Raw genomic sequence first — 20,289 nt, 5'->3', positions numbered from 1 at the left:
TTGAAAAATAAAACATTAATATCGTGAAATAATATTTGTACAATTTAAAATAATAGTTTTATATAATTTTAAATATAATTTATTTCTTTGATGCGCAGCTGTATTTTCAGCATCATTCCTCCAGTCTTCAGTGTCACGTGGTCCTTCAGAAATCATTCTGATGTGCATATTTGCGGTTCAAGAAACATTTCTGATTATTATCAATGGTGAACACCGCTGTGCTGCTTCATATTTTTGTGGAAACTGATGCATTTGTTTTCAGGATTTTTTGATGAATAAAAAGTTACATTTCAATTATTTTTGGTGACATTACAAAAGTGTTTACAGTCACATTTGATCAAGTTTATGTAAGCTATTACGGTATTTTATAAAAATTATTTTCTTTAAAAATCCCACCAATCACAATCTTTTGATAGGTGCTTTATCTATTTGCCTTTTCACATACATGATACTGAAAGACAGTATTTTAGGTTTTGTAACATTAAATTAGTGACAATCCAGGCGAGCAGCAACCTCAATGTTAAAAGTAAAGTTCCTAATTTCCCAGATGTCTTAACTGTGTCAGGTTGTGCATGCTGTGACTGCTGTCAGGTGAATATCATAATCCTAATTACTATTGGACACAGGATTATGAGCCTCTTTAAAACAATCTCCAGTAATCCCAAGTGTTTCTCACCATCCTGCTGCCGAGCTGCATTGGACAACACCGAAGCTTTGGGCAGCTCTAACCCTGTATAGAAACCCATTTCAAGTCCAACACTTCTCTGACAGCTAAGAAATGGCTGCAGTGGACAAAGATGTGGCTGAGAAGTTTTTAGACAGTAATCCAACTTTTGCCAAGCAGTACTATGACTCCAGGTTCCGGGCGAAGGTCGTCTCTGACCTTCTGGCGACCACCAAGAAAACAGAAGTGGACATCAGCTCTTACCACGACCTGAGCTCTATTGAAGAGTGCGAGGTCATTTTCGATATGGTGCGGGACATGCAGGAAAACCTGCAGATGGAGAGGGCCGTGTTCAACCTCATGCGGCATCTCACTTTTATTATGCGAGCCGACCGCATGAGTCTCTTCATGTACCGCCAGAGGAATGGCATAGCTGAACTGGCCACACGAATCTTTAACGTCCATAAAGATGCCACACTGGAGGAGTGTCTGGTGGCACCGGACAGTGAGATCGTGTACCCGCTGGACACAGGCATTGTGGGCCATGTGGCCACCACCAAGAAGACCGTCAATGTACCTGATGTCACACAGGTAGGAGAACTACTCCTGATGAGGAACAGATAGTTCAGCTATCCACTCCTGTGTGTTTATGATTATGAAACGAAGTGCAATTCACAATATGACCTGTAGAGAGCAGTGCTGCGCTGCTCATATCATGAGCAGTCGAAAAGGACTCAATATATGAAAATATCATGTTTATAAGCTCAACAGTTGTGTCTTTTCTGTTTTCATGAATCATATTATAACCAACAGTTCAAATCAAACAAGCAAATCAAAGAAATTATTACATAAACATCCACACTCTCAGAAAAAAAAGTACAATAGCTGTGATCAGGGTGACATCTTTTCAAAAAGCACACCTTTGTACCTTATTTTCTCCTAAAAGGTGCATATTAGTAGCTCCAGTGTAGCCTACATATTAAAACCTAAATAGTACCTTTTTAAAGGATATTACCATTAGTTATTCCCATTGCTGGTAAACGTGAGAAATGTGCAGGAGATGTTGCACAGACAGATATATATGACTCAAATCTCCCTCTCTTTGATTAGAAATTACTAACCATTTTTCAAAGAAACGGGCTGTTGCTTTTTGGTACCAAGTGTGCTTCACTGCTTCTCAGACAGCAATATGCTTTCCTCGGTAGTGCGCATAATATATATATATTTTTTAAATGTTGTTTTTTCAATCTTTGCATTATGTGACCGAAATACCAAGCGGGTCAGTTTGAAACCCTGGATTCGGCAACAGTTTATCTCACTTTCATATGTCTGACAGATAGCTGAACTATCAGTATATCCACAGATAGACTGTTTGTAAATTGGAAAGGTGTATCAAGCTTCTAAAACAAGTGATTGATTTTGAACATTCTGAGTGAGATCTCTGTAACTCTGTTATTAGTCTGCATAAACGCAGGCCAGCGCGCTCCTGCAGTGAGTTCTGTTAAACTCTTTAATCTGAGCTGAATTAGAGCGATCCGGGATTAAATCTAAAGGTCAGTGTCTAACTCTGTGTTCCTCCAGTCAGCAGAATATCACTGCTTGCATTTCACCTTCCCTTTCTAGTGTCCATGTGAAACAGAATATAAAGGATTTTTAATGTTTCAGAGGCACCTGAAATGAAAGCAATTCAATAAAATCAGTTTTTGAAAAATTATCCACAAATGTATGTCTGATAATTGCCAGTTAAGGTTTTCATATTTGGATTTGGTTTAGTTGCATATTATTATGCATAATTGACTGTTATTGCTACAGTCAGTATAGAATGTAGAATAAAGTGTTACCAAATTCAATTACATTTTATTTTGTCCATTTGTTATCATTAGTTAACTACATCAGTTTACATGGACTGGCAATTGTATTTGGTAACTTTAACGAAGATTATACTGAACATTAGGTTACACTTTATTTCAAGATGTCCTTTTTACAGTGTAATAATATATTTAAATACTACTGATTAATTTTAATAACATTAGGATTAGGATTAAGTGCATACAACATACAACAAGGACAATGTGAAGTAGTGTTGCCAAATATGGCAACAAATGATCATTGTTAGTTAAAGTTAATGTGTTTATATTATTGTAAAGTGTTAATGGTGTTTTAATAGGTATTATAAGATTTTGTGCTCTCGTCATTTTGACCTGGAGGGAATAGTCTAGTTTTCTTTTAGCTAGTTAATTTTATTGCATTGGACTAAGATCTATTTACTTTGCTTACACAGGGGTATGATACACTTGTGGTGTTCCTAAAAAAAATGAGCAGATTACAATTAAAATGATTATTTATTGAATTTTTTTTTATGCTGTATTATTACGAAATATTAGATTCAGTATTTTAAGCAACTTGTTTTCTTTCAGTTAGCACGTTTTGTATTTCTTTATGGAACTGATTGATCATAGGCCTCAGTGATCTTAGCTAATGCCCCCAATTTATTGTCAAAATTATCCATAAATATTGCTTTTTTTCCATCAAAAACTGAGGTGCATAAACTGAGAAACAGACCTTCAACACAGCCCACAATAAACAAACCTTTCTTTAAAGCTAAATTTAGCTATTTAACTGTGTATATCGGTGATGTCTTACCACAGTAAATTAAAATGTGCTTCACTCTCCAGGACAGCCACTTCAGTGACTTTGTAGACAACCTCACGGAGTACGAGACCAAGAACGTGCTCGCGACTCCCATAATGAACGGCAAGGACATGGTAGCCGTCATGATGGCGGTCAACAAGATTGGCGCTCCTCATTTCACTGCTCAGGATGAAGAGGTAGCATTCACTTACATCATCCTCTGTGATAGCGAGCATGCTTTGTGTTTATACTCCACAATAAGTCCAATTTGAAACGTAAACAATACCAGAAAGATTAATTATATGCATTGTGCTCCCCATCCATACTTTTAGTCTCAAATCCCCAGTGAAGCATTCTGATTAAACAGACTTCTACAGAACAGATTAAACGCTCTATTGGAGTGAATCGAACTCTGTGTCTTGTAGACGCTGAAGAAATATCTCAACTTCGCCAATCTTGTGCTGCGAGTTTTTCACCTGAGCTACCTGCACAACTGTGAAACCAGAAGAGGACAGGTGGGATTTCTGTCAGGTTGTGATTTAAGACTTTGACCCATAAACACTGCAGCTTCATGATCTTGTCATTTTCATCACATCTACATTGAAGGTGTTGCTCTGGTCTGCCAGCAAAGTGTTCGAGGAGCTGACTGACATTGAACGACAGTTCCACAAGGCCCTCTATACGGTCCGAGCCTTCCTCAACTGCGACCGCTACTCCGTGGGCCTCCTCGACATGACCAAAACTAAAGTGACTGGTTATTTATTCAATGCATGAAATATGCAGCTGGATTTGTAGCTCAAACATTATTGAAATATTGTATTTGTATTTATTTGTCTGCAGGAGTTCTTTGATCTTTGGCCCGTACTGATGGGAGAGGTGCCCCCTTACAGCGGACCAAAGACCCCTGATGGCAGAGTGAGTATTACGCCGAATATATATGTTTGGTTAATCGTGTTAGAGAAACACAAAACTACCCTGGATTAATTATTTTGATGCTGTCACATGTTTGACTTACGGTTTTAATTCTGCTCCAGGAAGTGATTTTCTACAAAGTGATTGATTACATATTGCACGGAAAGGAGGACATCAAAGTAATTCCGTAAGTTGATACATTTTATATTGCCTGTTAAATTTGAGATTCCACTTGGCATTTAATTAAGCCCAGTATTGCCACATGCATTATCATGCATCATACTGCATTACATGCATTGTAATTATTGTACCTTATAAACAGACAGATCTGGGTGTTTGTAAGGGTGTGTCAAACTCATGGATGGGCTCATCTAGGCCCTCCTATTGAACCAGGCCTGAGCAATAATTCATCTTAGAGTACACATTTTAATATTCCCAGCATAGAGGCACTACCATTGCACTACCAAGAATGCATTTAATTGATCAATAGTAAACAGTAAAGACATTTATAATGTCACAAAAATATCTATTTCAAATAAATGCTGTTCTTTTGAACTTTGTTCATCAATGCACCCTTGGGGTTAAGAACACATATAACTCCACAAAATATTAAGCAGCACAACTCTGATTAACTATAACAATAGTAGGAATAATAATAAATGTTTCTTAAGCATTAAATCAGCTTAATGAGATGATGAGAGACTGGAGACTGGGGTAATGATGCTGAAAATTCAGCTTTGCACCATCGGAATAAATTACATTTTAAATATATATTTAAATAGAAATCATTTATTTTAAATTGTAATATTATTTATCTGTATTGCTGTTTTTACTGTAATTAATACAGCCTTGATTTGCATAAGAGACTGTGTTTTTTTTGTGTTTTTTTGTTTAGATGTACAGCATAGAAAATAAAAATGAGATTTAAACAAAAAAAGCTGTATTTCTGGTCAGACACATGTGTATTGTCATTACAGTAACCCTCCAGCTGACCACTGGGCATTAGTGAGTGGGCTTCCCACCTACGTTGCAGAAAACGGCCTGGTGAGAGTCTAGACCCTTATTCTCCTCTCCTAATGCCACAGTAGTTGGAAGCTATTATGGTTTATAATGCTCCTGTCATGTGCACAGCGAGGGGGAATAGAATGTGCTCCCACTCCGAAATGATGGATAATTGTAATTTTGTGAACCATAATTAATCAGCAAGCAATGCCCTTTCTCAGTGAGCGTGCCTGCTGCTTTCTCTTCACTCTGTCTTACAGATCTGTAACATCATGAACGCTGCTCAAGACGAGTTCTTTGAATTTCAAGTGAGCTTACTTTAACTTCTCCCTCTGTGAAAGCCCTTAATAATCAATGAAATTAAATAAACAAAAAAGGAAAGCTGTATACCTCAGCTTTTTGTTTATTTACGAAAACCTGATGTATCCTGCCAGAAAGAGTCTCTGGATGAATCTGGATGGACAATAAAGAATGTGCTGTCTTTGCCCATCGTAAACAAGAAAGAGGAAATCGTTGGCGTGGCCACATTCTATAACAGGAAAGATGGGAAGCCTTTTGATGACATGGACGAAACACTAATGGAGGTATCTGAGGCCACAGTATAGATCAGTAGTGTGTCATACCTATATATATATAGTAATGGATAGATCAGCAGACTCTGCATTATGCATCACTGAGAACATTTCATAGTGTGTTTGCTCCTTGAAAGTTCGCCATGTTCTTAATCTATTATGCTGGGCTTGTTGGATTCAACTAAAATGCTAAGCCAAAGTCTTCAAAAAGTACTTTGTACTTATGTGTCCGTTTTATCTTAATGCTACAGTCCACTGAGCCTTTCATTAAAGTTCAGTCATGTGGAGATGTGATGCTTTTTTTTTTTTTTTAAGTTTCCAATTCATTTCCATCAGAATGGAAAGACTTCTTTTATCTAAATGTGTGAATCTGAACTTGAATGTAAAAGTAATTCTGTATCTCTTTCAGTCGCTCACTCAGTTCCTGGGCTGGTCAGTGCTGAACACAGACACGTATGACAAGATGAACAAGCTGGAAAATCGCAAGGACATCTTTCAGGACATGGTCATGTACCACGTCAAGTGCAGGAAGGATGAGATTCAGAATATCTTGGTGGGTTTCTCCAACTTTATAGGATGTAGTCCACTGATTAAAGCAATATAAATTACACTACATTGGTAAAGCTGGTTAGAGCACAGTATATGTGGAGAAGCACTGTTGTCATATATGACACTATGATTGATCATCTTATTAAAATCGGTGGTATGAACACAGAAGAAGAGTCTTAGAATATCAGCCCTGTAAAAGTGATGTTTTTTGTTCAGAACACACGTGAGGTGTATGACAAAGAACCTGATGAATGTGACGAGGACGAGCTGGAGGAAATTCTGGTAACACACACAGACACACACACACGATCATGGTTTAAAGTCTAGTTGTTTTCTAGCTGTGTGCGTGTTCAGCTCTGCTGTCTCTCTCTCTCTACAGTTCGAAACACTGCCAGACTCGGAGGAATCCGAGATCTTTGAGTTTCACTTCTGTGACTTTGAGTTCAGTGAGTTGGATCTGGTGAAGTGTGGGATCAAGATGTACTATGAACTCGGTGTGGTAGACAAGTTCCATATTCCCCGTGAGGTGAGTGATAATGACACATGTTTCGGCCATACGTCTAACTCGATATTTCCAGAGGTTAGGGTTGTTCTGGGTGGACGTTTATTTGGGACATTGTTTGCTTACTGTATAAGACAGATCCACATGTTCGTTTTCTTAAAGTTAAGAATATTTCCAAATAAACATTTCTTAAACATCTTCTCATCTTTTCTTTCAAGATTGTTCTAAAATCAAAACCTAAGAAGAATTTGAATCTTAAAAATCATTGTGACACTTGGTAGTAATCGTACCTGTTTTACAGTTAATTGAGACGAGTCAAGTCAGATTTATCGCTGGTTTCACAATACGCTTTGCAACAAAACTTGAGCTTAATTTATGTCTTAATATCTTCATGCCTTATCGTCACATTCAGAGCTGAAATTAAAATACAGTTTATTTTTGTGATGATATCAGAAATCAGGCAGCTAAGAAATGCTGAACAGTATATATCACCCTATGCAATTGCAGATATAGTCAGACATAATTAGAGCTCCAATTTTATATAAAAAGCTGTTACTTTTGCAGTGAAATTAAATATGCTATATACTGTACTATATATCCTTTTATGTGACTGTACTATATGTAAAGTATGTGGGAAAAGTTGCATATTTTATTTTGATTTATCTTTTATTTAGCCAGGAGAATTCCATTGAGATTTCCCAGTCTCTTCTTCAAGGGAGACCTGGTCTAAATTATGTATACTCTGAAGAAACACCACTCAGTGATGATATAAACAATGACATCACTTCCTTAGGAAGATTAGGTGAATCTGAACCTGGTCTGAGCCCCCCCTTCAATGTATTTTCACTCATTTAATCATTTTCAAAAGTTGATATAATTCATGTCTGTAGCACAAACAGAGCAAATCGGGATATGCACCCAAGTTGAATTTATTTTAAAATAGCATCAGTGATTTATGTGCATTCACGCTATGAAGCAGCACTATTGCTTCTACCAGTCGTCTACAAAATGCACTAAATGTTTCAATGCATTCTCTTCAAGATGTTTTACTGCACATTGTACAATGTAAATACAATATTTGCAGTGCCTTGTAAGACGTAGCTGAAATTGATTTCTCTCTAGGCCCTGGTGCGCTTTGTGTACTCAGTCAGTAAAGGTTACAGGAAGATCACCTACCACAACTGGAGGCATGGCTTCAACGTGGGCCAGACCATGTTTACACTCCTCATGGTAAGAGAAAAACCTCTCAGAATGACATTTCAAATATTACCTAAAAATCTCTTCTCAACCCCTGTCCGAATCTGCCCTCTCTTCAGACACAAGACCTCATCTTGCTCAGCAAAGGCTAGTAGTGAGGCCCTAGTTATGAATACATTGACTGTTCTCACCCCGCAAACAAGAAAAACAAACAAACCAGTCATGTTAGCCTTGCAACCGAGAATTTGATCAATTTGCCCCTGTGTTTAGTGGGTGCAAGAACTGTGGGCTTTTTTTATGGAATATGTTTAATGATACGGCCCATTTCCAACACATGTTCTCCGAAATGGCAGACAGCCTCATCTAATTAATCAGTCGAGTGTAAACCTGCTTCTGGTTAAGTCGTGTGTAATCACAGTGAGCTGGCCAGACGTCAGGGAGGATGGAGGGTTTGAGGGAAGGAAGAAACGCAAGCCAGGCTGCTAATGAGCCTTTCTCAGCACTACTCCCATGCTTCACTGAGCCTAATGAGCCCTCGCTAGTCAGCCTCCTTGCTCTACAAGAGAACGGGATGTGTCTTAAGCAGGCTCCACCTTGAAGCCTATTAAACTTGTTCTATTGTGTCTCAGACAGGTGACCTGAAGCGCTACTACACGGACCTGGAGACGATGGCAATGGTGACCGCTGGGCTCTGTCATGATATTGACCACCGCGGCACTAACAACCTCTACCAGATGAAGTATGTACTCATTACAGCCAATGTCCCACTGCTCTCACCAAAGAAAAAGGTATATGCATTACAGGATTTAGAAATAAAGTGTAGAGGTATTCTCATTTTTATATCACCAACACCCACTTTCCAGGGGTTTCATGCACCACTGGGGTAAGATGTGTCTAAAATAAAAACATGTTTAATGTTAAATGAACATCTGCTAAATCAGTACATGTTGTTTTTTTTTTTTTTTTTTTGTTTTTTACATTTTTGTTTAGCATGCAAGCAGACAGAGGTTCAAATCTTGACCTAATATGCATTGTTTATTGTTATTTTTTAAGCAAAATTGCAACTTGACAGAGAATATTCATCATTATCACAATATACAAAAAAGAAAAGCAGCTTGGACATTTTGAAAAAAATATTATATATATATATATATATATATTTATTTATTTATTTATTTATATATATATATATATATATATATATATATATATATATATATATATATAAATGATCATGCTTACAGTACAATAATCATGTTGGTCAACATTGGTCAAAGATACAATTCTGTTTGCATTCAAAATACAGTTCAATCAAAGAGTTAAAGAGCCAACATTTACATTTGAATCATGTTAAATTTATGCAGACTGGCATATCACATTGCATTATGCCGATTTGCATTAATTTTTTATCCAAAGTCTGTGACCTTCTAGGTTTTAAGATTCTGTTTCTGTGATGACTTTGCCAGGTCTGGGAATCCACTGGCAAAGCTGCATGGTTCCTCCATTCTGGAGAGGCACCATCTGGAGTTTGGAAAAACTCTGCTTAGAGATGAGGTAATGCTGAAAATGAATTATATTTCTGGGTGTTTTCATCATTAAAATGTTGAACTCTACAGACACATTGAGAATGTGCATCTAGTTGATAAGCCCATAAATAACTGCCAGCAGTTTCCTCAGTGAGTGAAATAAATTGTTTTCCCAGGCCTTAAATATCTACCAGAATCTGAACCGGAGACAGCACGAAACCGTCATCCATTTGATGGACATAGCTATCATTGCAACAGACTTGGCCTTGTATTTCAAGTGAGGATTTTATTTTTCAGCAATGTGGGATGTGCTTGGCTTTTGTGAATCATTTATTCAGAGTTAGTCTTGCAGTCAGAGCTGCACAAACGTGATTAACGTGAAATTAATAATGATGTGCCTCCACAGGAAAAGGACCATGTTTCAAAAGATCGTAGATCAGTCCAAGACCTACGAGAGCTGGGACGCTTGGACCAAATACATGATGTACGAAACAACTCGGAAAGAGATTGTCATGTAAGTGCACAGAGAAAACAGCCTGTTAAAAAACTAATATCATCTATAATGACTGTTTGCTCTATAACCTGCACTATATCCTCGCAAAAGATCATATGCAGCAGTCTGAATTTGGTGCATTTTAGGGTTCATAAATATGAATTCACAGCATGGTGGTTTGGTTTTCCACACCGCAGGGCTATGATGATGACTGCTTGCGATTTGTCAGCCATTGCCAAGCCATGGGAGATTCAGAGCAAGGTTAGATATTCCTAATGCATAATGCAAAGTCACACGCGAGGCCTGATACTACAACAATGTATTCAAAAATGTAGGGCAGCCAAGGGTGTGACAGCATAAGAAAACGAAATCGCTGGCATAATGAGTCTGAAACACCATTCATATGATAATGTATCCATGGTTGGGTTGTTTACATTCGTTGTTTAACACTTATTATTTTATGCATTTCAAAGCAGACAGCAATGTAGATCATCTCACATGCGTGAGATTATATTCTGCCAGATGTCATGCATTTAAAAAAAATAAACATTCTACTTTTAGATGTTGTTGTTGTTATATTCATGCAACTAGATCCGAGAACAATGATAGAGACAATATTTTATGTTTGCAAATGGGACATGTGCCAGGTCTGTCTCAGTGGGAATTGCATTGTAGCGATTTTGAAGTCATTAATGGTCTCTAATGCACATTGAAATCTAGTTACATGCAAAATCCATATTCGCATATTTCCAAATGCATCTATAAAGAGAATTTATTACTGACTCCGTCCTCTAGGTGGCGTTGTCTGTCGCTGCTGAATTCTGGGAGCAGGGTGACCTGGAGAGGACAGTGCTGGAGCAGCAGCCCATTGTGAGAAAGCACCTGGAGTGAAGGGTGTTGGGAAGGGGCTGAGAGAAAGGGAATAAGAATGAAAAGTTCCCATGGGTCATGTCGTGATTTACTTCCTATTATGCGGTGCACTGAATCAGAAAGAGCGGTCACAATGGCCCAGTCAAACAGACCGTTCCCGAACTCGCCATTTTCCTTGGCTGTGATTGGAAATGCAGGAATGTAATATCTTTGAAATTTCTGTATTAGTTGCATGGCTCTTCACCATCACTGTGATTTCAGTTCAGAATCAGCAGTGTTTGAGTAGTAACTAATAATATTACAAAATCAGATTCCAAAAATGTAGCAATTGTAATTAGATTTTATTACATTTTAAAATGCTCATAATCAGATTACAGTTACTTCTTATGGATTACATGATTACAAGTTATTCGTGCAATGGCATAATGACCATTTAAATGTCATGTAAATTAATTTGCGATCCATGCTTCTGAGTTTGAGGTGAAAAAGCACCTCTGTGAATTTTATCATGTTCATATTTTAATAATTTACCATGCTCACAGTTCTCAGATGTTGATTAATAGTCATGTGCTGGCAATTGCATAAGCATTGTATTTATTCATTTGATTTGACATTTTCATGACTTAATATTATATTTTCATCAACTCATTAAACCTCTAAAATCTACACAGCCCTGGCAATCTGTAGGTTGTGGGGTTTCTTTTTGAAAATGAATTAAGTACATGCTGTTTCTTTTCCAGCCCATGATGGACCGGAACAAAGCAGACGAACTTCCCAAACTGCAGTGTGGTTTTATTGATTTCGTCTGTTCTTTCGTTTACAAGGTGAGGTCCTCCATTTCGATTAGTAAACAAAACAACACATGGGACTTTATTGATCTACACTTCTAAATGTTCACAGGATCCAGACGAGAGTCCATCAAAAAGCAGATACATAATCAGCATAAATGCACAATGCTGGTCATGATCAGATGTCTGTATACTTGAGTTTTATAGACCATGAAAGTCAGAATGCAGGCTTGCTGGAATTAGAGAACTTGATGTGAAGAAGAGTCACAAAAGTACGATTGGGGGAAAAACTGATTCGCACAGGATTACATTTTTTACCAATAAGAATCATTCACAAATGTCAAAACTTGATTTTCTGAATGTTAGTTAAGAATGTAATGTTGTAGGAGTTCTTCGTATTTTCAACAACTTAGCACAATCAAACACAAACACATTTTGAGAATGCAGTGCTTCAAAGTCAGAACAGAACAGCAGACTTGCTTTGATACAGAATGACTCGAATAAGCGATTCAGTGAAAACATTTTATTTTGAAAACATTAATGTCATAGTATTGTGTATGTTCTTATAATCAGTGTAACATGCAGTGTAAATGCATTCATGCCACCTCTGAGCTGCATTAAGTACTCTTTGCAAATGTATTTAAATCTTCTTCAGATGTAGCATCTGTGCTACCTGTGCAGTATCTACACATACTGATTACGTACGATTGGTAACAACCCAGTAGTGTCTTAATATTCTAATTTAACTTATTCACTAAATGTAATAATTATGCATTTAATAAGTCATCAAATGCCGTCATCCACAAATGAAAGACGAAGAAGAAAAACCTTTATCAATATTATGGACTAACTACCCATATCATAAATCTTCAAGATTAAAATGCAATAATAAAACATCTAGTATGACCTAGAGGATTCGTATTTGCTCAACATTATTACCTGCCTACAATCCTCCCTCTCTACTCACGCCCCGTCTCTCTTGCAGGAGTTCTCTCGCTTCCACGTAGAGATCACGCCCATGCTGGAGCGTCTGTTGAACAACAGGAAGGAGTGGAACGCTCTGAAGGAAATTCATGAGGCCAAGGTAGCCAAGCTGGAAGAGGCCAAAAAAGCTAAAGAGGAAGTAAACGCTGCCGCCTCAGCTGGCAAACAAGGTAGTGACTCAAACAGTGTCTCATTAAGAAATAGTTCATCCTAACATGTGGAACACATGATGTTTTGAAGAATGTTTGTGCTGCTCTTTTACGTAAAGTGGGAGCATAATGTAACAATAGAATCACAAAAGTCCATATCTACTGAAGAGGACAAGATCCTTACGAAATTACATTGAGAAGGACAAATGTAAATGCTGCAAATGTGCTTACCTTCCCGTATGAAACAAAAATATATTGCAGTATATTGGAAAATATCATGTAATATTAGGCATATATTCTTATATATATTTCTTTTTTCCAATATATTGCAATATATTGAAAGTGGCAATCATTTGTATATTTTTCAATATATTATATAATATATGTATCATCATTATATTATTAAATGTATTCAAATATATTAGAAAATAAAAAGGGGGAATAATATATTACAATATATCACAATATATTTTAAGAAATATATTGGTAAATATATTTTCCTTTCGTAAGGGTTCAGGCCACACAAGGTTGTTTCTTCATGGGAACAGATTTGGAGAAATGTTGCATTGCATTACTTATTTAGCAATAGATGCTCTGCAATGAATGGGTGCCGTCAGAACGAGAGTCCAAACAGTTGATAAAAACATCACAATAATCCATAAGTAATCCACACCACTCCAGTCCAACAAATAAATATGTCTTGAGAAGAGAAAAGCTGTGTGTCTGTTGAACTGCTGCTTCCGGCTAAAATACAAGTCCTCTATCCATGGTATTGCTTTATCCAGTAAAAAAGTAGTTTCTTCTGAATCAGGAGAGAACTATGCAGAGATCAAACTCCGTTTACAAACAAAAACAGTGTTAACAAATATGTCAGTGTATTTTGATGTGAAAGGACAACAAGAAATTGACCTTTTTTCACTGGAGGAAGCGTTATTATTGATTATATTGGACAGAAACAAAAGTGTACAGTTAAAATGACTTTATTATGGAATGGTTTCTTACAAACACACAGCTTTTCACTTCACAAGATGTTAACTGAAGGACTGGAGTGCTGTTGGATTATTGTGATGTTTTTATCAGCTGTTTGTACTCTTATTCTGACGGCACCCATTCACTGCAAAACATCCATTAGTGAAGTGGTGTGATGCAAAATTTCTCCAAAACTGTTTAAATGAAGAAACAAACTCATCTACATCTTGGATTCTTGGGGTCAAGTGCATTTTCAGTTTTTGGATAAACCATTAATTTTAAACTTGCACAAAGTTATTGTAAGACTTCATATGGGCCACTTCTGTTGAACTTCATTATTATTATTATTATTATTATTATAAAAAATAAGACAATGAACATTTTTCAAAAATTCACCTTTTGTATTTCACAAAAGAGAGAGAAAAAAAATACCAATTTTCCTAATAAATATTGTTTTAATTTATGAACAGTATGATTAAGGATGCATTTAACAAACAATTGAAATGTCATTTATTCTTTTCCATAACCAAGTTCTCTTTCCTCACAGGAAACGCAGTCCAGCCAACATCTCAGTCCAAGACCTGTGTCGTTTCCTAGACTTCAAACTGCATAAAATCAGACAATAAGAATGTATGACAATGTACTGCTTTTATTATTTCTCTCCACAGGATGTTGTGTTACAGTTATTTACACTAGCCATGCGTTTATAGGTAAAGGAAACCTTTTAGTGTAAGTAACAGACTAGTGCACTGTCCCAGTGGCAATATCAGGTTTTGTAAAGTTATACTCTAGTGACTATGGCTGAAAATCTACAGAATGGAGCATTCTTACATACTAAATAAATAACAAATACTTGAGAGTATAGTGTGTAAACCGTTGGAAATTAAACATTGTTTTTTCGGTATTTATATGTAGAAATGTATAAATAAACATCAAATGAGGAATTTCTGAGCTTAAATTGTCTTTTTTTTTTCTTTTTTTCTTTTTTATCGTGTTGCTGTGCAAAATAAGACTTCTGCCCTAGGATGCATGCATGCATGTGTGTGTGTGTGTGTGCTAGTGCTAACTGTCCCACTGGGACATACATAACAGTCTTACAAAAGCATTGGATAACACCTAAGGGGTGTAGGCCTCATCGACTCAGAAGGAAGAGAGCTGATTGGCAGGAAAGCAGAGAGGCATTTACGTCATGTCACAGACGCAGTCACTGCACGTCAATGGCTATGATGTCACGTCTTCTGCTACATTTACCTCACTCTCACAGCAAAGAGGTGGAGCCGAGAAAATCTGCAACCACCGCAAAAGCCAAAATTAGCTCTGACGTGAGTGCAAATACACACACCTACTCAGATAGATGTGCATCCCCCTCACACACACACACACACACACACAGTGCTGTAGGGAATGATTATTCTGACATCTGAAACACAAACCAGCAGAGCGGCAAATTGCCACAAGCTCTCCGAATGGCTGTGTTAACAGTGCTCTCATTCAGCATGTTCTGCTTCATACCCTCAGTGAAAGGAACCGCCACAATTAGCTTCACCATCTAAAAATGTAGGCACTCTGCATGGATACAACACAGAATGCAACTAGCCATTGGCTGCCATTTCAATGCGGCAACCAATCAGAGGGTTTCCGGCTGAACTATTCTGTTTATGCAATGTGTAATGTAATTTGGAACAAGTGGAAAAAAGTCAGACAAAAACCTCTTTCTCAAATCGCTATTCAGCACTTGTTCCAAGAATAGCATTGAATTCTGTGGACGGTTTTGATGTGGGTTACTGCAGCATCTATTAGGCATAAATAACATAGTAATGCAGTACATGAATGAATCACAAAGTTGAATGTTGTTCATTAAGGATTTTATTTTTTGGAGGCAAAACAATGAATATATGTACTTTTTTTTTTACAGTATATGAGGATCAGTTTCTACAATTTAACAATGTAAACAATCTCGGAAGAGAAATGTGTTCAGTTTAAAAGGAAGCCATCATCATTTTTTTTTTATATTTACATGAATTAAAATATAATTTATGACATCAAATAATTCCCACTATATAGATTTGAGCTAGGAAACTAGATTTTAACAATTTAAAAAATACTGAAACGCATTTGTCTCCACATTCTCAAGATGTAGGAAAATCACACAATACCGAGAAGAAAATAAAACTAATACCATTTCAAGACTTCCAAGCTAAGTGGCATATAAATAAAAAAACAACGACAACTCAAAACATATGTAAAAATATAAAATCTTACTAGAAGTATTTACCGAAAAACTACATTAAAAAAGGAAAATCATAGCAAATTTGATAGTCATTAGATGTAAATAGTCAAAAAAAAAAAAAAAAAAAACAGTTAATGAAGAAAAATGTATGCCCTTTGACTCAAATTTAGTTTCCACAAAAGACAAGGTCTGGAAGCAGCAATACAATTCAACATGGATGTGTGATTCATTAACTGATGCTCTGGCACCACTTCTTGATAAAAATGATCCAACCTTCCCCGAAAAATAATCACTGCTGATTCAAGAGGAAAATTCTCCTATCTTGCAAGAGCATGTACTTTGTGAGCAACAAATTGCAGGGCCATAGATTAATTAAAATTAAAAATTAAAAGTGACATTTTGTATGAACTAATAAAAAAATAAAAAAACAGGAAAAAAATCACATGCGCTCTCTCTCTCTCTCACACACACACACACACACACAGAGCAGGGCCAAGTCAAACGATCATGACATTCTTGAAATGGATTTGATGTGATACCTCACTTCTCCTGTATCCAAACATCAAATGTACTTTTTGGTCAACTTGTCTAGCGATTGCTAAAATGAGGGCTGGAAAAATGTATTGCATTGAAGAAGGTTCCCTTTGGAAGTTTTTTTTTTTATTATTATCATTTTTAATTTGAATCTGTACATTCTAGATTGACAGTGTTCGATGTATTGAAGTGTTCTGAAACACTGAATAAAATGGTCTATAACAAATTATATCATCTATATATTTATCTACACAAACACAAATATATATATGTGTGTATTTATATAATCATATATATGTATATACCTTTTATAATATGGCTGTATTGAAAAAGTTTACTCAGTGAAGAAAACACATTGGATTGTACATGAGATCAGACAGGACTGATAGCTTTATTTTCCTCGAAGGTTTAAGGCTCTCCCTGTGAGACTGTTTCCCTCCAAACGTCTGCCTTCTTTTCGTACGATCTGAGCCGTCTGCAGTATACAGTACAGGATTCGATTACCCTTAATACAACCAACCTCTTTCTGTAAAGCCTTTCTGTTATAAGAAAAGCTTTCTTAGATCTCTCAGCGGTATTGCATCTCAATTGCATAAAAAAGAAAAACTTTAATCTTAACCTCATTAAATAGAACCATTTCTAAAGGGACACTTTATACAACTGTGTTTGACTTATGAAGCCATATCAATGAACATTTCCCTTCTGGATCTCCCTGTATTGCTTAATGCTGCATCATCGGGTTCACCAACAACCAATCAGAGCCACCCTTTGAAACCACACGTTACCACATCGCTGTACAGCACATATCCATACATCTCATGTTTACACAAGACACAGTGCTATATACACATTATATACTTCTCCATATATATATATATATATCATGTTAAACCAGCACATCTCTCACTTACTTTGTAGTATACATACTAAGCACAAACACTCATTCAGTTAAAGATCTTATAGGGCAAATTGGACAAAAGCAGCTGTAATATTCAGAGGTCTTGTCCAAGTAACAGCTCAGTACCGTAAAAGGGAAAGCCAAAAGGCACGTCCTGATACGGATACTTAATACCGAATAAGGCGTTCTGTACTTAGTGTGCGCTCTAGTAAAAGTCGAAAGAGAATTCAGTCATGTAAACATTCAGGGTATTGGGTGTGTTTCTGGGCTAAAGGGAGAGTTAGGGTGTTAAGAGAGGCTGATGGCTCTCTCTAAACCAGCACACACACACACACACACACACACACACATGCTCACAACTGCACTAGATTCACAGGATTCGAGGAGACCCCTGCAGAATAAAAGCAACAGGTCCCAGCATATAATAAGGGACGGACCCATCCCTAGACCCCGTAAAAGACACGGACGACACGCAGTTATACACTGGTACACGTTTAGACTTCAAAAAAACACACACAAAGGACAAAGAGACAAAAAAACCCGCAGATCGTCCCCTGTCAGAAAGGAGAGAGTAAAAAAAGAGTGTTTGAGCTTATAGAGAGAAAGAGTATGAGAGAGTGACATGTAAACAAAGCAGAGATACCACTGTATCTCTAATAAGATTGAGCTCTGGAAAGATCTTCCTCCTAGTTTACCGCCACCCTTCTCTCAGCAAAAGCCTGGAAGTCTGGTAGGGCTATGCTACTGGGAGTCGAAATGCTTAACTGTACTTTCGAATCTAGACCAAATAGGATGGGAATTACAATCACATTTGTGATACATTACATTCTTGAAAAACGTTTCTCGTCAGATTGGGATTCTGAACCAGATTGGGTCGCATTCTGACAAGGTAAAACGGTAACCGCAACTAGAGAATTAAAGAGGAAGTGTGTAGCTCGGCACCAAACATAATGACTGTTTTCAAACAGGTTTCCAATTGGTCAGCCAAACAGAAGCTCCACCCCTCAACTCACACCATTGCGATGTGTCAGGCTGCTCAAACATCAAAGATGTTTTGAAATTATTTTTAGGATTTGTGTTTACTTAAACAGTTTTTGGGCTGGATTGGAGTATTTTAAAGTTAAAAAATGCCACACTTCAGCTTAAGGTAGCACAATCGGGTTTGGACTCGGTTGTGTCTGACAGCCAGCAGCAAAAGCCCCTTCCACACCAGAGGAGGGCAGAGGCCAGACTAAAGAAGCACTACCTCGTTTGAGTGCATAGATGAAATCAAGGAAGCACTAAAATTACAAAAAAGACTACTCTTTTCTTGACTTTAATTACTTGATCTGTAAACTCTACCTTGTAGGATTTTTTGTTTGTCGTTTTTTTTAAATCCACTTTTAATCCATCGTAACACACACACACACACACACACAGAGAGTTGAACATCCACAAAGTTTTGCTAATACAAAGCTGTTATTGTTTATATATTTGTACGACAAAACGGTGAAAGCACCCTTGCAGGTCTAAGAAGAGTGACAAAGGGGTACAAATAAAAATAAAAAATAAACACACGCACGTCACAACAACCGATGGAAAAGAGTGCGGTTTGCTACAAAGCCCGAGCCGCTCGCAACATCACGAATGGCATCAAACACACACGAGAAGCAGCACTTGTGTCCAGTGTCTCAAAGCTGTTTCTGTTCCTTTGTAATCCTCTCGCCCCAATGACCTCTGATCCTCAGGAGTGACAAGGTCTATTTTTTTATTCCAATGTTCAAAAATGTAAACATGAAGAAGTGCCTTGGTTGAGCTGCTGAGGCGAGTCTCGAGCAGGGCGTGACTCTGGAGGCGTGGTAAGGCGCGTGTCAGCGATGCAGGCTCCTCTGAGCCTCTTTCAGCAGAGCGTCAAAGTCCAGTGCATCATACTTGCTCTTCACCGGACCGGGACCCGCCTCATCTGAACGGCAAAAAACTCACGGTTAGTTTGTTACACTAAGGTCATCTGCTTTAAAAATTAAAACATTTATATATGGTGAAAAATATTTCCTGTAACAACAAATCGTATACTTTTAAAATAATTTTAAAATAATAAAAGTTTGTGCACATCTCTCTAAATTAATCTCACTAATTATTAAAATAATTTTAGATGTACATTCTATATTATATTATATTTATAATAAATAAAGTAATAAAATACAAAAAGTACATAATTGGGCTTGGCAAGATACTGGGAAAAAAAATTGTTCGTTGTTAATGTCAAACTCTACAATATAATGGTGTAAAATTACCTGCTGTTTGATACGTGTTACTTTACCATAATTTATATAGAATTATAGTAATTATTCATTTTGTATCTTTTGTTATTATGTTTTTGGTTTTCATGTTAATTCTAATCTAGTCTAGTCTAGTTTTAATTATGCTCGACCTTAGTGCAGCTTTTGATATAATAGATCACGATATCCTTAATAAATGTTTAGAGCATGTTCTGGGTCTGAGAGTGACTGTTTTAAAATGGTTTTCTTCCTATTTGAAGGGAAGATCAATTTCAGTGAAAATTGGGGAATTTTCTTCCTCTTTAGTCTCTATTGATTTGTGGAGTTCCACAGGGCTCCATTTTGGGGCCTATTCTGTTTTCACTATTTTTGCTGCCTTTAGGCCTTTTATACAAAAAAAACAAACATAGTATGTCTTATCATCTTTATGCTGATGATGTTCAGATTTATTTGCCTATTAGATCTAGAGGATCAACTTCTCATTCATCTTTGTTATTATGTCTTGAGAAGGTGAAGGGCTGGTTAAAATCAAAAACGCCTACAGCTAAATTCGAGTAAATC

General features: G+C 36.9%; 1 protein-coding gene across 1 annotated transcript; it reads left to right on the top strand.

Moving 5' to 3' along the window:
• The first annotated feature begins 683 nt into the window (after positions 1–683).
• On the top strand, positions 684–14,745 carry LOC113058052 (rod cGMP-specific 3',5'-cyclic phosphodiesterase subunit alpha-like). Its single transcript, XM_026225717.1, has 22 exons — positions 684–1,255; positions 3,340–3,492; positions 3,721–3,810; positions 3,902–4,042; positions 4,136–4,210; positions 4,330–4,394; positions 5,185–5,251; positions 5,470–5,517; positions 5,644–5,793; positions 6,191–6,334; positions 6,547–6,612; positions 6,710–6,856; positions 7,955–8,062; positions 8,659–8,768; positions 9,496–9,583; positions 9,732–9,832; positions 9,962–10,069; positions 10,246–10,309; positions 10,844–10,918; positions 11,659–11,742; positions 12,692–12,860; positions 14,356–14,745. Exons 1-22 carry the CDS (start codon positions 779–781, stop codon positions 14,403–14,405), a joined length of 2,580 nt encoding a protein of 859 aa, XP_026081502.1. The 5' UTR covers positions 684–778; the 3' UTR covers positions 14,406–14,745.
• The last annotated feature ends 5,544 nt before the right edge of the window (positions 14,746–20,289 follow it).

The sequence above is a fragment of the Carassius auratus genome, chromosome 39 (genome assembly GCF_003368295.1).
Source record: "Carassius auratus strain Wakin chromosome 39, ASM336829v1, whole genome shotgun sequence".
Lineage (NCBI taxonomy): Eukaryota > Metazoa > Chordata > Actinopteri > Cypriniformes > Cyprinidae > Carassius > Carassius auratus.
Note: the sequence above shows the minus strand (reverse complement) of the source record. Positions and strands in the feature narration are given on the sequence as shown.